The 15,431-nt window shown below is 43.1% G+C and overlaps 1 protein-coding gene across 1 annotated transcript in view; it reads right to left on the reverse strand.

Annotated features, from left to right (window-relative positions):
* Window positions 1-8,420: 8,420 nt before the first annotated feature.
* LOC310856065 (NACHT, LRR and PYD domains-containing protein 3-like) overlaps window positions 8,421-15,431 on the reverse strand; it is a gene marked incomplete at both ends in the record, with an annotated part of 87,461 nt that continues 80,450 nt past the window's right edge. Inside the window, one exon of the mRNA XM_083761282.1 lies at window positions 8,421-8,501. Coding sequence (XP_083617408.1) covers window positions 8,421-8,501 — 81 coding nt within the window. The remainder of the gene's footprint in view (window positions 8,502-15,431) is intronic.

Here is a 15,431-nt window from a genome sequence, read left to right on the forward strand (position 1 = left end):
CGGCACTCATTTCCCATTAGCATTGATCATTCACCATGCAGGAAGCCGGACATGGAAAGGAAGCACAAAGAATGCTGATGAATAAGCATGATTATGATCATCGAGTCCGGTAGCTCATTTAGTGCTCTGCTTTAGCATGGCCATTATGTTGGCAGCAGACAGTGACTTTATCCACTGGCGTAACATAAGGGGGTGCAGCCAGTGCAGTGCACTGGGGCCCAGCGCCCCCTAGGGGCCCATGAAGGGGGAAGAAGAAGAGAAGAAAACGAGTCAGGACGAGACGACGGTGAAAGGCAAGCCTGGTTTCAGAGGTCGCAGGAAGAGTAACACCAAGGATAAGTCAGCGATGTCACTGACTGACTGGTTTATAAACAGCTTCAAGTCCATAATACTTCCCTGTTGCATAACAGTGACATCACTGTCCTCTCCTTGTTATCTTTACCACCTTGTTTCACAGTCTATCTATGCCTCTATGGTGTGTATACTGTGTTCATGGCGCGCTGTCTGTGCCTGTCGTCAGCACAACAGGCTCAGCTGTAGACTATTTTGTCACGTTCCGTCGCGCTAATGAAACACTAGATGGGAATCATGGGATTATTATGTCATGTCAGCAGTCAGCACTATCAGAAGATAACCCAGGTAAAGATATCTGTCACTCTGCAAGTTTAACTAAAGTTTGTCCAAAGTAATTTCTGATAGCCAGGCTGCAGCCCTGCAGTCCTACAGATTGATTGAAAGTGAAACATGCAAATACATACATACAGATTGAATTAATATTTATATATCAGATCGCATCACAACCCCCCCCCCCCCCCCCCCCCATGCCACAGATTTTGGGAGGCCCACACAAGATATCTGCACTGGGGCCCACTGTGGCCCAGTTACGCCACTGACTTTATCTGAGGGCTATTAGCAATGACGACGGCGGGCACATGACTAACCTTTTAGCAGTTGAAGCATTAGTTGAAGTGAAGCTGAAGGAGCAATGCAGTCGCCATGTGCTAGCAGGCTCATGACCAACCGAAATTTTAGCAGATGCAGCAAAAGCTGAAGGAGCAATGTAGTCAGCACGCGTTAGCAGGCTCTTGACCAACCTTTTGCAGTAGTTGAAGCAATAGCTTAAACTGAAGGAGCGATGCAGTTGGCAGTGTTATCATGACTGACCTTGTGGTAGCAGCATTAGAGGTTGATGAGATGTTTAGCAGGCTGGCAGCAGGCTGAGAAGACAGAACCATGGCAGGAGCAGTTGAAGTAGCGTAGCCGAGATGATTAGTTGGCTTGCGGCAGGCTCAGAAGACAGACTTCATGGGAGCAGCAGTTGAAGTAGCGTAACCGGGATGTTTTAGCAGGCTTGCAGCAGGCAGAGAAGACCGACCTCGTGGCAGCAGCAGATGAAGTACCATAGCTGAGATGATTAGCAGGCTTGCAGCAGGCTGAGGAGACTCATGGCGGCAGCAGTTGAAGTAGCGTAGCTGAGATGATCAGCAGGCTTGCAGCGGGCAGAGAAGACCGACCTCGAGGCAGCAGCAGATGAAGTAGCTGTGATGTTTGGCGGGCTTGCAGCAGGTTGAGGAGACTCCTGGCGGCAGCATAGCGGAGATGATTAGTAGGCTTGCAGCAGGCTGAGAAGATGGACCTCGTGGCAGCAGCATAGCTGTGATGATTAGCAGGCTTGCAGCAGGCTCAGAAGACAGACTTCATGGGAGCAGCAGTTGAAGTGGCGTAGCTGAGATGATTAGCAGGCTTGCAGCAGGCAGAGAAGACCGACCTCGGGGCAGATGAAGTAGCTGTGAAGTTTGGCGGGCTGGCAGCAGGCTGAGGAGACTCATGGTGGCAGCATGGCTGAGATGATTAGTAGGCTTGCAGCAGGCTGAGGAGACGATCATGGCGGCAGCATGGCTGAGATGATTAGTAGGCTTGCAGTAGGCTGAGCTAAGGAGACTCGGCAGCATAGCTGAGATGATTAGTAGGTTTGCAGTAGGCTGAGGATGAAATGCATTCTGAAATAAATAGCAGACCTGTTAGCACAGAGGTAGCATTAGCAGAGGATGCAATGTAGCATAAGCATGACTAACCACATGTTAGAAGCAATAGGATGAGTAGCATTAGCTGACTGAGCAAAGTAAAAGCATGCACAATATATATAGCTTATTTATATGGTTCACTTTTATCTAGACATCTAACCTGAAGCTGCATAAGCAAAGCAGACTCGTTACCCAACCTAACCTGAGATGATGGCAGCTGATTTAGTGGCATCTGGAGCATGACCTGAAATGAATAAGAACGCATAGCAGCAGGATTGACTGAAATGATAAGACTTCATGAGAGCAGCAGCATTGCCTGAGATAAAACTACATGTAAGCAGCAGCAGCATGGCCTGAAATGATAAAGACTTCATGAGAGCAGCAGCATTGCCTGAGATAAAACTACATGTGAGCAGCAGCAGCATGGCCTGAAATGATAAAGACTTCATGAGAGCAGCAGCATTGCCTGAGATAAAACTACATGTGAGCAGCAGCAGCATGGCCTGAAATGATAAAAGACTTCATGAGAGCAGCAGCATTGCCTGAGATAAAACTACATGTGAGCAGCAGCAGCATGGCCTGAAATGATAAAGACTTCATGAGAGCAGCAGCATGGCCTGAAATGATGACATGTTAGCCGCAGCAGCAAGTGGAGCATGACCTAAAATGATAAAAACATGTTAGCAGCAGCAGCAGCATGGCCTGAAATAAAAAACATGAGTTTAGCAGCAGCTGAAACATGGCCTGAAATGAAAGATCAAGTTAGCATTGGAACATGTTTGCGTCAGCACTGACTGTGGCATGACCTCAAATGGTAAACATATTATGGCAGCTGAAACCTGAAATGAAAATATTTAATAAACAGCTGCACTTTGATAGCTCACAGGAGATTCATTGACTCAAGACAGACATGCATGCAAATAAATGATTGCCTCCTCTGCTATCTCTTGATATAAAACTGGGGTTACCTTTGTAACCTATACTTTTAGAGCAGTAGCTCTAGCTGTGATATCATGTAAACAGCAATAAAGGTAGAATTGAAATTGCAGGCATGAGTTAAGAATTAGCTGAATTGTAGGCATGATAGTGGCTATAGCTAGCATTAGCTGCAGGCATGACAGTATTAGCTGTGTATATGCAGCATGGTAGTTAGCATTAGCTGGATTGCAGGCATGATAAATAGCATTGGCTGAAGCAGCAGTAAGAGCAAATGGCATGTATTTTGTTTGAATAATTCATAATGGCAGTAGCCTACAAACTGTTGAAAGCTGGAATTGAGGCAACCATTGCATCTGGGAGGAATGAAGTCAGCTTGTTGGATTGGAGTAGGCTGCAGGAGGCTGTTTGATGAGAGCAGGCCACATGGAGGAAGTGAAGTAAAATTCTTCGAGAGCAGCAGTTCTGAACTTAGCTCCAGCTAAAAATATTTGAAAGAGGCCAGCTAGTGAGCTGCCACTTGTGCACCGCAGAGCACAGAGAGAGCACATCTTTCTTGTTGCAGACTGAAAGGAGAATCTTCTTCTTCTTTTGGGTTTAATGGCGGTTGGCATACCTTAATAGGTGCATTACCGCCACCAACTGGATTTCGGTGTAAACTTTACATAGACAATAAAATAAAATAAATCAAAACCCCGACTAGCTCCCCTTCAATTATATTCTCCATTCTACCCAGACCCAGCGGTCTGAGTGGGTGCAAATCCTTCTCTCAGTGTGACATCAAGATCCTCTCCACTAATGTCCTTAATGTCCAAAAATCTCCCGGCCGTGTCCAGTACCATTTTAATTCTTTCGGATTTACCCTGCACCTCCACCGCGCAGTTGATTACCATTGCGATAAATGCGATAAATGCGAGAAACCTTCTTTTGTCCATACATATCATGTCTTGCCCATGTCTGTTTGTTTCCTCTTCCATTGTGTGTTTTGTTGCCCTTGTATCATTTCCCTCCATTCCTTTCACTGCGTGAGCATATGATATTCCCTTATTCTCCCTGCTCCTCTTTGCATTTCCTTCCTCCATCCTTCTCGGACACTTTGATGCCCCTGCATAGTGGTTCCCTTTGCAGTGCATGCACTCTGGCTCTTGTGTGCTACAGGCCCCAGAACAGCTCACCTCACCACATCTCCCACACTTCTTAACAGCTCTGCAGACTGCCGCAGCATGACCATATTCTTGGCAGCAAAAGCATCTTAGAGGTCCCCTCTCATATGGCCTGACCTTGTATGTGACATAGTCCACATATATTCTTTCAGGCAGTTCGCCATAAAACGTTAGACAGACAGACTGGGTGGGCTCCTTTTTCCCGTCTCTGAAACGCTGCATTCTTCGAGCTTTGTCAATTCCGGCATCTGGACAATCTATAAATGGTTCTATGTCCATTGATAATGGTACCCCACTTATGACTCCCACTCGCTTTGATCCTCCTGTTATCTCAAAACATGTCATCCTGTGCCCATCGAACTTCTTAATGCTCGACATAGCTGTCACCATTTGCCTTTCTGAGAAACATTCGACTATCACAATGCCGCTTCTAGCAACCCTAATGGACTTCACTTCTCCGAGCACTTTTCCAATAAACTTTACCACACTGTGTTGGTCCTTGAATATCCCATCCACTTTTGATACCGCTTTCATTCCAAATACGTGTGTTTCTTCCAGATTTTCATCACTTGTCACGCTGTTTCCATTTCCCTTAGACCTTTTCCTTTTGTTTTCATTCCCCCTTGTATCTTCATCCATTCGAATCTCGCTCTCCCTGCTCCCACCGGCGTTCTCCGCCATCACACCACATTAAGTGAAGGTGGGGGCCGCATGTGGCCCCCGGGCCGCCAGTTGCCCACCCCTGGCCTATTGCGTGTTTAATAAAATGATGAACAGGCCTACATACATCTGTTCTATTCAATTGGCCTCTCTGTGCGCTCCAAAGAAAGACAGCTATCAGCTATGACATTTAGCCCATTTTAACTTTGAGATTAATAACTTTCCCATTAATTTGTAGGGGTGTTATATTTCATGTTATATTTAGCCTATTTTTTAGGGATAAGATTAAGCATAATAATTAATAAACCATACGTTTCTAAATAATAACATCTGCATCACTGCATGTTTTAATAGTGTCCCACGACTACAACACTGTTCATGTTGCCCAACAATACCTATAATACCTAAAAGCTATACAGCCTGTTTTTCAAATCCCTTTTTAGATATGGACAGGCTATAGGCTATTTTACTCCCAGCCAAGAAGGATACAGGACAGAATATAAAGATTTAAAGTAGTCACTCACTAACCTGGGAAGACAAATAACTTTGAGCATTGAATAGACAAATAATAACAATTCAAATACACCTTATAACAATCTGTTTTAACCCGTGACGGTCAAACTTCCTCACCTTACTCAAAGGCACAACCTGCTGGGGAAACCGTGCACCACACCCACAAAAACAATACTAATTATAGGCTATTAATCAGGTTAATTATAGGCTATTAATCAGGTTAATTATAGGCTATTAATCAGGTTAATTATAGGCTATTAATCAGGGCTCTGCAACCTTTTTGACATGAAGTGCTGTGTCTTTATTTTCTTGATAGTCGGCGTGCCATATCGACATTACGTTTAATTATGACACCACATCCAAATTATATATTTCCATCCGATTTTGATTTGTAGCCTACATCTTGTGATATAAACATTATGTAGCGGCCCTCGATAGTTGAAATGATGATAAAGATCGATGTGGTCTCAACGGGTGTTTATTTTGTTACAACACCGTGAAAACTATAAAAGGACAGAAGCACTGTTATGATCACATCAAACAATTTCATAGCTTTCACTCAACAATAACATCTGTGCATTAAGTTCCTCACTTCAATATTACAACCAACAATAAAATGGTTTATTCATAGCAATTATAATACAGTGATAAAATAAATCAGTCCACTTCAATACATGACCAATAAAATACCAAAAAGGGAAAATGCACAGTAACCAAATATCATACACCAAAACATACCAGAAACAAATACAAGTAATTAAATCATAAATGAGACTCCAAACCAAAACAAACAAAGAATCATGTACCTCACTCCGCTTTAGTCTGCTTCTCAAGGGCGCTAAAGGGCTGCATCAACCAGTTGAACCTCAGGGTACATCATCAAACAGTCACAGGTACACCAAACATAGTGTGACAGGCGCTGCAGAACAATATAAACAACTTCAGTCATTCAGTCAACTGTTCACTAAAACTGCAAGTTACAGGCAACCTTACTTTGAGTACAAAGGTGCATGATGCATATAAATACCTTGCTGTGCAGTGTAACAAAGTCACAAACAAACAAATGCTGGGGTGTGTCTCTTTCCCTCTGTCACTGACTCAGTGTGAGAATGGGGTGTGTCTCTCCCCCTCTGTCACTGACTCAGTGTGAGAATGGGGTGTGTCTCTTCCCCTCTGTCACTGACTCAGTGTGAGAATGGGGTGTGTCTCTTCCCCTCTGTCACTGACTCAGTGTGAGAATGGGGTGTGTCTCTTGCCCTCTGTCACTGACTCAGTGTGAGAATGGGGTGTGTCTCTTCCCCTCTGTCACTGACTCAGTGTGAGAATGGGGTGTGTCTCTTCCCCTCTGTCACTGACTCAGTGTGAGAATGGGGTGTGTCTCTCCCCCTCTGTCACTGACTCAGTGTGAGAATGGGGTGTGTCTCTCCCCCTCTGTCACTGACTCAGTGTGAGAATGGGGTGTGTCTCTCCCCCTCTGTCACTGACTCAGTGTGAGAATTCAGTATTTAAGTCCGACGTCATTTTGTAGTGCTACGTTACGTCCGGGTCCAAGTGGCACCAGCTCCCGTCCGCATCTCATTGTAAATTGAATATCTAAACGCGTGAATCTTTTTACAGTGACGTTATTTTTCAGAAAGGAAGCCATTGAGGGTTAAAATGGGTCTTAATGCTTCCAACTCGAGTGGAATTATTAATGTTTTGTACAAGTGTCCATGACAACAAAAATATATGATGTGGAGACAATAAAGACTATTATTATCATTATTATTGAAGGTGGCAACAGTCCATTTGATCGGTAAAATATTTCTGGGGTATATTTAGAATGTGTGCAGGCTTGAGTATGTTGAATCTAGTTTGCAGTATGAGGATTTATTTGACACAATAAAATAAAATGGCGATAGTATTCCATGTGGGGCAGACGGCCTGTCACTGTCAGATTTGGGAGAGCAGCGCAGCTTTGTTGTTGCGAGGAAAGCGGTAAAATTAGACTTTCGTGGTTGTTTTCGTCTCAGATTTAGTCCGACGGAGCGTCACAGTATAACTCCATGGGGACACAAAAGCGACACAAAAGTTGGACCCGGAAGTATCTCAGGAGGGGGCGCTCACGTCACAGCTAAAATACTGAATGGGGTGTGTGAAGCTAGCAGCCTCAGCTAAGTGTGGTGTGGTAACAGGAAGTTTCAAAGTAAAAGTGAAACAAAATACAGGAAGCTTCAAAATAAGATGAACAAAATAAGAAAAGTAAATAACAAATTAACTTCAACTTAGGAAATGATTGAAGTTCAAATAACTATATATCCCGGCAGTTACACATTACCTGTATAGAAAATACATACATATTATAAGCAAGCAAATTTGTGTGTGTGACCATAAGGATAGATAAGTAAGAAAAGCTAATACTCCTTCTCATGTCATTGCAGATTCCTAGCCACCGATGACAGCTTCACCACAATCGCCACAAGTTTTCACCTTGGGGTATCTACTGTGGCACAGATTGTGCGGGAAACCTGCGAGGCCATCTGGGATGTCCTGAAAGACTCATGCCTGTTCCAGACAGGGATAGGTGGCTGAGCATCGCCAGGAGGTTTGAGGAGCGCTGGAACTTCCCCCATTGTATCGGGGCTCTGGATGGGAAACATGCCGTAATCCAGGCCCCTCCCAACTCCGGATGCCTGTTCTATAACTACAAGGGCACCTTCTCTGTAGTTTTGATGGCCATGGTCGATGCAGACTATGAATTCATCAGTGTCGACATCGGGGGTTATGGTGGCAACAGTGACGGGGGACTTTTTGCCAACTCCAAGCTGGGCAGAGATCTCCAGGCAGACCAGCTGGACATCCCTCCACCATCTCTCCTACCATCGGCAGCAGAGTTGGGACCTGTGCCATATGTGGCGGTGGGTGACGAGGCCTTCCCCATGAAGCCGTACACCTCCTCCGGCCTTATTCGGGGCGCCGTCTTCCTGAAGACTCACGGGTCTTCAATTACCGTCTCTCGAGAGCCCGTCGGATGGTGGAGAAGGCCTTTGGCATCCTCACCCAACGCTGGAGGGTCTACACTGGCCCGGAAACAGCCGACAGTGTGGTGAGGGCAACCTGCATCCTCCACAACTACATCCAGTCTTCAAAGACCGTGGGCCAGAATGAGGAGCCAGATGAGGACGACTCTGAGGATGGCGAGAGCATCCTCAGACCACTGAGGAACCTGCGGGGGAACAGGGCGTCGGAGGAGTCCCAGAGAACCAGGGACACATTTCACCAGTACTTTAATTCACCAGCTGGAGAAGTGCCTTGGCAATATGCCCATGTTCGCCGTGGTTCTCGTGTCGTGTGAGGAGACACGAGAACGTTAATGATAGGTCTCTAACATCACACCGTATACATGTTTAAGCATTTATTTCATATTTACATGTCCTCTGTGGTCTCTAACATTACACCGTATACATGTTTAAGCATTTATTTCATATTTACATGTCCTCTGTGGTCTCTAACATTACACCTATAGCTACATGTTTAAGCATTTATTTCATATTTACATGTCCTCTGTGGTCTCTAACATTACACCTATAGCTACATGTTTAAGCATTTATTTCATATTTACATGTCTTCTGTGGTCTCTAACATTACACCTAGCTACATGTTTAAGCATTTATTTCATATTTACATGTCTTCTGTGGTCTCTAACATTACACCTATAGCTACATGTTTAAGCATTTATTTCATATTTACATGTCCTCTGTGGTCTCTAACATTACACCTATAGCTACATGTTTAAGCATGCATTTCATATTTACATGTCTTCTGTGGACTCTAACATTACACCTGCAATTGTTTATTTTCTTTGAATGTCATTATGCTGTTTATTCTGTTTGAAAAGTTCAATATATCTTTAAATTCAAACTGCTGCCTCTGTCTCATTCATTGGTCTTCACTTATACAGTACACTGAGCTCCCATCCACATCTGCTTATCTGTTATCCTTGTGTAACTTGGTCTGTTGCAGAAAGGAGGAATGAAGCATCCTACTTAAATCTGCTATTTTTGTTATCGTGCAACGAAAATAGCAGTTTTTAAAAGCACACAAAGCGTGGCAGAAGGTATCAAAGCCATTGTCTAGTGCCAAGAAGTTGTTCAGTTGATGAAAGACAGCTTTAAAAAATATATTTTACATAAAAATTACGTCCCAGTAGCTACCCTCAATCAGTCCCACAAGGGAAAAACCAGGGGCACACAATCTGTTGGAACTACTCTGCCAGGGCTGGGAGGTACACTTCTGACACATGGAGGGACTCTGTGGGTTGTCTCCTGTCCGGGCCCCTCCTACGTCTCACCAGGTCCACTCCTGCTCTACACTATACTATACTATACTATACTATACTATACTATACTATACTATACTTACGCCAATTCCTACAGTACAGTATGTATGAGCCTACATACTGTAGGTGGTTCTGGACAACTACCTATCCATACAAAACGTGACACGGGACATATAAATGTCCCTGCGGTCAGCAGCAACGTGCATGAAAATGTAATATAAATGTAATATAAATGTAATATAAATGTCCCTGCGGTCAGCAGCAACGTGCATGAAAATGTAATATAAATGTAATATAAATGTCCCTGCGGTCAGCAGCAACGTGCATGAAAATGTAATATAAATGTAATATAAATGTAATATAAATGTCCCTGCGGTCAGCAGCAATGTGCATGCCAACTTTGAAGTTGGTCGGTTGGACTGTGGTTTAGATCCTGTGATCTTTTGTGGCCAGATGTAATTTCTTGGGATGCAGTAAAAAATAAATAACACTCACCTTTTACTTTCTCTAATAACAACCTAAAACATGAACCGTGGTTGAAAAAAACTAAAGTTGTCCTTTAAGCTTAAATTTAAGACCAAGATGACCTTTCTATCTTGAAAATGGTTCTTTCTGTAACCTAAAGTCTGCACTATACCTCAAATCACTATACCTCTTTCTGTAGCCTAAAGTCTGCACTGTACCTCAAATCACTAAACCTCTTTCTGTAGCCTAAAGTCTGCACTGTACCTCAAATCACTAAACCTCTTTCTGTAGCCTAAAGTCTGCACTGTACCTCAAATCACTAAACCTCTTTCTGTAGCCTAAAGTCTGCACTGTACCTCAAATCACTAAACCTCTTTCTGTAGCCTAAAGTCTGCACTGTACCTCAAATCACTAAACCTCTTTCTGTAGCCTAAAGTCTGCACTGTACCTCAAATCACTATACCTCTTTCTGTAGCCTAAAGTCTGCACTGTACCTCAAATCACTAAACCTCTTTCTGTAGCCTAAAGTCTGCACTGTACCTCAAATCACTATACCTCTTTCTGTAGCCTAAAGTCTGCACTGTACCTCAAATCTATATATAGATAGATTATATAGTGTAGCCAAAAGTCTGCACTATACCTCAAATCGGTGAAAATTGTATATTCAGTCAGTATCAGCTGTAGGCCTACATTTGGAATGAAATTAATGAATGTTAAAAAGTTGTGTCCCAGCTACCATTGTTATGCAAATTAGTGCCACCATTATCGAAAAATCTACTTTCACTATCTCTCAGCCAATATTGCACTTAAATGAACAAATAAGGTGTCTAGACCTTTATTTTGAGGGTCAGGGATGAAACTCAGTGAAACTATTCTTAAAGTAACCACATATCTTCACAGATATGGTATCTAGACAGATGAAACTCAGTGAAACTATTCTTAAAGTAACCACATATCTTCACAGATATGGTATACAGACAGATGCTGAATTCTAAAGCGAGCATTATAGCAGTGGTTTTCAACCCTTTTCATATCAGGGTCCATTATTTGCCACGGACCACCGTTTGCTGAAATGTAGCGTCTCAGACCCAAAACGTACAATGTTTTGTTGTCCACACTGTATATCCATTGGCTAATAACCGGTTTGTTTCTGACCAGTGATATGAATTCACTGTATAGTAGAGATGTTTAGAGAACAAACGTGTCCAGGTCCCTCGTAGACTCCCTGTTTGTTTGTCTGTCTCTCTAAGGTCTCCATCAGGCCGGTAACCAACGCCTACTTTATGGGCGTCAGTCTAACTCCAGACCCATGTCACTCAAAATATATCAAATCATAAACATAGTCTTTAAAACCCCCCAAATAATAACAAAATCACACAATAGACAGCACAGAATATAGTGGGAATATAGTATAACTTAATCCATCCCAGAAAGCTATAGCTACACGAACGATTACGCTCACTTTATGAGGAGGCTCAAGACATCCTGCAACGGGTGAGATGGTTCATCTTTTATTTATTTCAACGTCCCGCGAGGATCGGCGTTTTGGGACTTCCTCTTATTTTGGAGTAGCCTACATTGATTTGGATTACATTCGCTTCTGGGATGGATTAAGTTTCTTTTACATCATTTACTTTGCTTTGGAGGGACTTTTACGTGCGGGAAGGAACGCTTGGAGAGAAACAGACTTTGTTTGGAAACACGGAACAATACAAAACAATAAGGGAGCGCGTGCGTGTGTGCGCGAGAAACGGACATTCACTATTCATTCATTCAACTCTGTATAACTGTTGCTTTGATTACTAGATAAAAGGTTGACGTGAGCTTTGTTTCTGACTGTGTTTTCTGCTGCTTATTTAGGCTATTTTCATTACATTCCACTTTATCAGTTGTATCCTAAGAGGAGATCATTCACAACCCGTGATTTAAATAATTAGTAGCAGTGATAGAAATATCTGACCGTTACACAATTGCTAATTGCTGTTGTATTTCTGCGTTGGCTTTGCGTCCTGCGTGGTTCGTTGTGGGTTGTAAGAGCCAAGAGCCCAGGCCCAAACCACACCACTGATTGAAAGGGATGGCACAGACCATATGGAGATTTTAACTGGGTTTCACTCAAAGGGATGGCACAGACCATATGGAGATATTAACTGGGTTTCACTCAAAGGGATGGCACAGACCATATGGAGATATTAACTGGGTTTCACTCAAAGGGATGGCACAGACCATATGGAGATATTAACTGGGTTTCACTCAAAGGGATGGCACAGACCATATGGAGATATTAACTGGGTTTCACTCATACAATGACCACATACAGTTTCCTTCTTTTTAACTCTTCTTTACTTTGTTTGTAGTTGAGTACAGTTGTACACATGCATGGGCATTGAGTAAGCGGTAAGTGGGTAAGGTGAAAAACCTTAAAGGGAAAATAAAAAATAACTAATGTAAGTATAATGCACATTCATCAATACATACTTTACATGCTTTAAACACCTGTAAATATCATTTTTACTTAGTGTCTCTTAATCAACTCATTTCTAAATCAATTCATTTCTACTCAATTCGTTTTTAAACTGTTTTAAACATAATAAACTCATGAAATGTAAATTAAATAACCTGAATGAATTAGTATAATTGAAACATTTTTATCAATCAATAATCAATTCAAATGTATTTTAAATCAAATAATCATTCGTTCATTGTTCATGTCCAATTGGCCATCATGTTTCCTTTAACTTCAACTCAAGTCATCACAAACAACAACAACAAACAATGTCCATGAACTGGCATGATCTGTCACAAGTAAACAGTTCTCTCTCTCACCGGCTGTCTCTCCAGCATTTATATGGCAGCACCGTTCTGCTCTGCTGTGTCAGTGTGTGTTGCTCCTGTTTGGAGGCACACTGCTGTTTCTCATTTATATGGCAGCACCGTTCTGCTCTGCTGTGTCAGTGTGTGTTGCTCCTGTTTGGAGGCACACTGCTGTTTCTCATTTATATGGCAGCACCGTTCTGCTCTGCTGTCTCAGTGTGTGTTGCTCCTGTTTGGAGGCACACTGCTGTTTCTCATGGAGGTTTGTGTAGGATTCCTCTTTCCTCCTCCCTTCCTGTGTTTGGCCAACGCCCTCCTCTCAGGTGCAGCGAATGCACAGACGCTGATTGGTCAGGCAATTGGGGAGTGAGTGAGTGACAATCAGCTGAGTGTCAGTGGCAATGAGTGTCAGTCTAGATTTAACCCTTTGCTCTCCATTTCTCCAAGTTGACTTCACAATGGCATTATCCCCAATGGCAGTTGCAAGGAGTTGCATTGGTGTGACATGACCTTAAGTTGGTGGTTAAAACTGTTTAGTTGCAAAAATGGTGGACCCTGTTGTAAACAAGTGGACGTGACCACACTGAACCATTGGCGTGTCGTCTCGTATCACTGTTTCCACACCTAAGCGCAAAACGTCCGACAGCCGCGGACAGAAGAAGCTGTGGCAGCTTCTTTTTCCGGGTTTTTAGACAGCGGCTGGATGGAAATTAAGCTCCACCTCCGCGGACGACTGACGCGGAGGAGAGCGTTTCCGGGATTCTGGCCGTCGCGCAACTAGTCGGCGGAAGTGTAGCTTCTTTTCCGTCCACCAGCGGTCTAAAAACCCGGAAAAAGAAGCTACTCGCAGCCGAGAACGTGCGCGGCTCTTTAGTAAGTCTGGCAGCACCTTATGGCCGCAGACATTTTCTCCAGATCTACAAGCTCACGGCGCGTCACTGAGCCCGCCACGCGCTGTGGGCTTGTAGATCTGCTGTTATTCCCACGCCAGAGGAAGACACGATTCGATTGGTCCAGCTGGACTCCGGGCGCTTGTGTAAAACAGTTGGCGGTTGGTTGGTTCACTGACAGCGCTGGTTGCGCTGCTACGCCCTTTTCTGGGAAATGTTTTATATTTACGGTAAATGTTTTTATTCACGATTGCCAAATAATCAATGCCATTCCAATATATACTGTATGTTTTTTATTGTTTTTGTTTTTATTTATTATTACACTTTATTGAAATACACTGAACCAAAGTCTTGTTAAAATGTTATTGTTCCACTTTATTTTCCCATAGCTTACTTTTTAAAGTGTATTGTCTACATGTCTTTATAAACAAATACTAATAATACATTATCCTTATTCTTGTGCTGTTGTTATTATAATAGTGTTAATGTAATATTATTAGTGCACATGTGTCTGTCCCTGCAATGAGCATCATTTTGTTGAAAAACACATTTGAGGTCAGAAATAGGAATGAAAGACAGGCTCTGGTTGACATTTAGGACATCATTAGGACATCACTAATACATTGTTGGAAATCTACGGAAGGCTAAATGCTAAATGTGTGACAGGGTGATATGGATTCACCTATATAGCCAACTAAATGGTCCATGTGTGACAGGGTGATATGGATTCACCTACAGCCAACTAAATGGTCCATGTGTGACAGGGTGATATGGATTCACCTACAGCCAACTAAATGGTCCATGTGTGACAGGGTGATATGGATTCACCTACAGCCAACTAAATGGTCCATGTGTGACAGGGTGATATGGATTCACCTACAGCCAACTAAATGGTCCATGTGTGACAGGGTGATATGGATTCACCTACAGCCAACTAAATGGTCCATGTGTGACAGGGTGATATGGATTCACCTACAGCCAACTAAATGGTCCATGTGTGACAGGGTGATATGGATTCACCTACAGCCAACTACGCCACCTGGGGAATATTTAGGCTATACTGAGATCTAACACTGAACACCCGGAGCACTTAATGACTCCACACAGGGAACAGGTTGGTTATAAAATATGAAAGGCAGGCAGAAACGTGTGTAACAAAATGTACAAAAGTATTTATTCAGCAATAATAGCATTAATCAAAGGAAACCAATAGGACTTGTTCAACAATCAACAATAGAAATAGATGCTGAGACTAAAAGGGTTGGTGACTACTAAGTGCATAACTACAGGGATATCCCTCCAGTACTGGAGAGAGAGAGAGAGAGAGAGAGAGAGAGAGAGAGAGAAGCTGGGCAGGCCACCGGCCCAGGGTGTCGGTAATGCGGCAAAACACAACTCAAATAACCCACAAAGAAATAGAAACAGCAAACTAAAGAAAAGGGGCATTACCACCACCACTGGACGGCTGTCAACTGCTCCAACGTACAGCTTGTCTCCAGCACCGGCCCTGTAATGTGAATATGTATGTTAGATCAGTGGTATAGCTTGTCTCCAGCACAGGCCCTGTAATGTGAATATGTATGTTAGATCAGTATGTACAGCTTGTCCCCAGCACCGGCCCTGTAATGTGAATATGTATGTTAGATCA

The sequence above is a fragment of the Protomyctophum parallelum genome, assembly GCF_964188405.1.
Source record: "Protomyctophum parallelum genome assembly, chromosome: 3".
In the NCBI taxonomy this organism is placed as follows: Eukaryota; Metazoa; Chordata; class Actinopteri; order Myctophiformes; family Myctophidae; genus Protomyctophum; species Protomyctophum parallelum.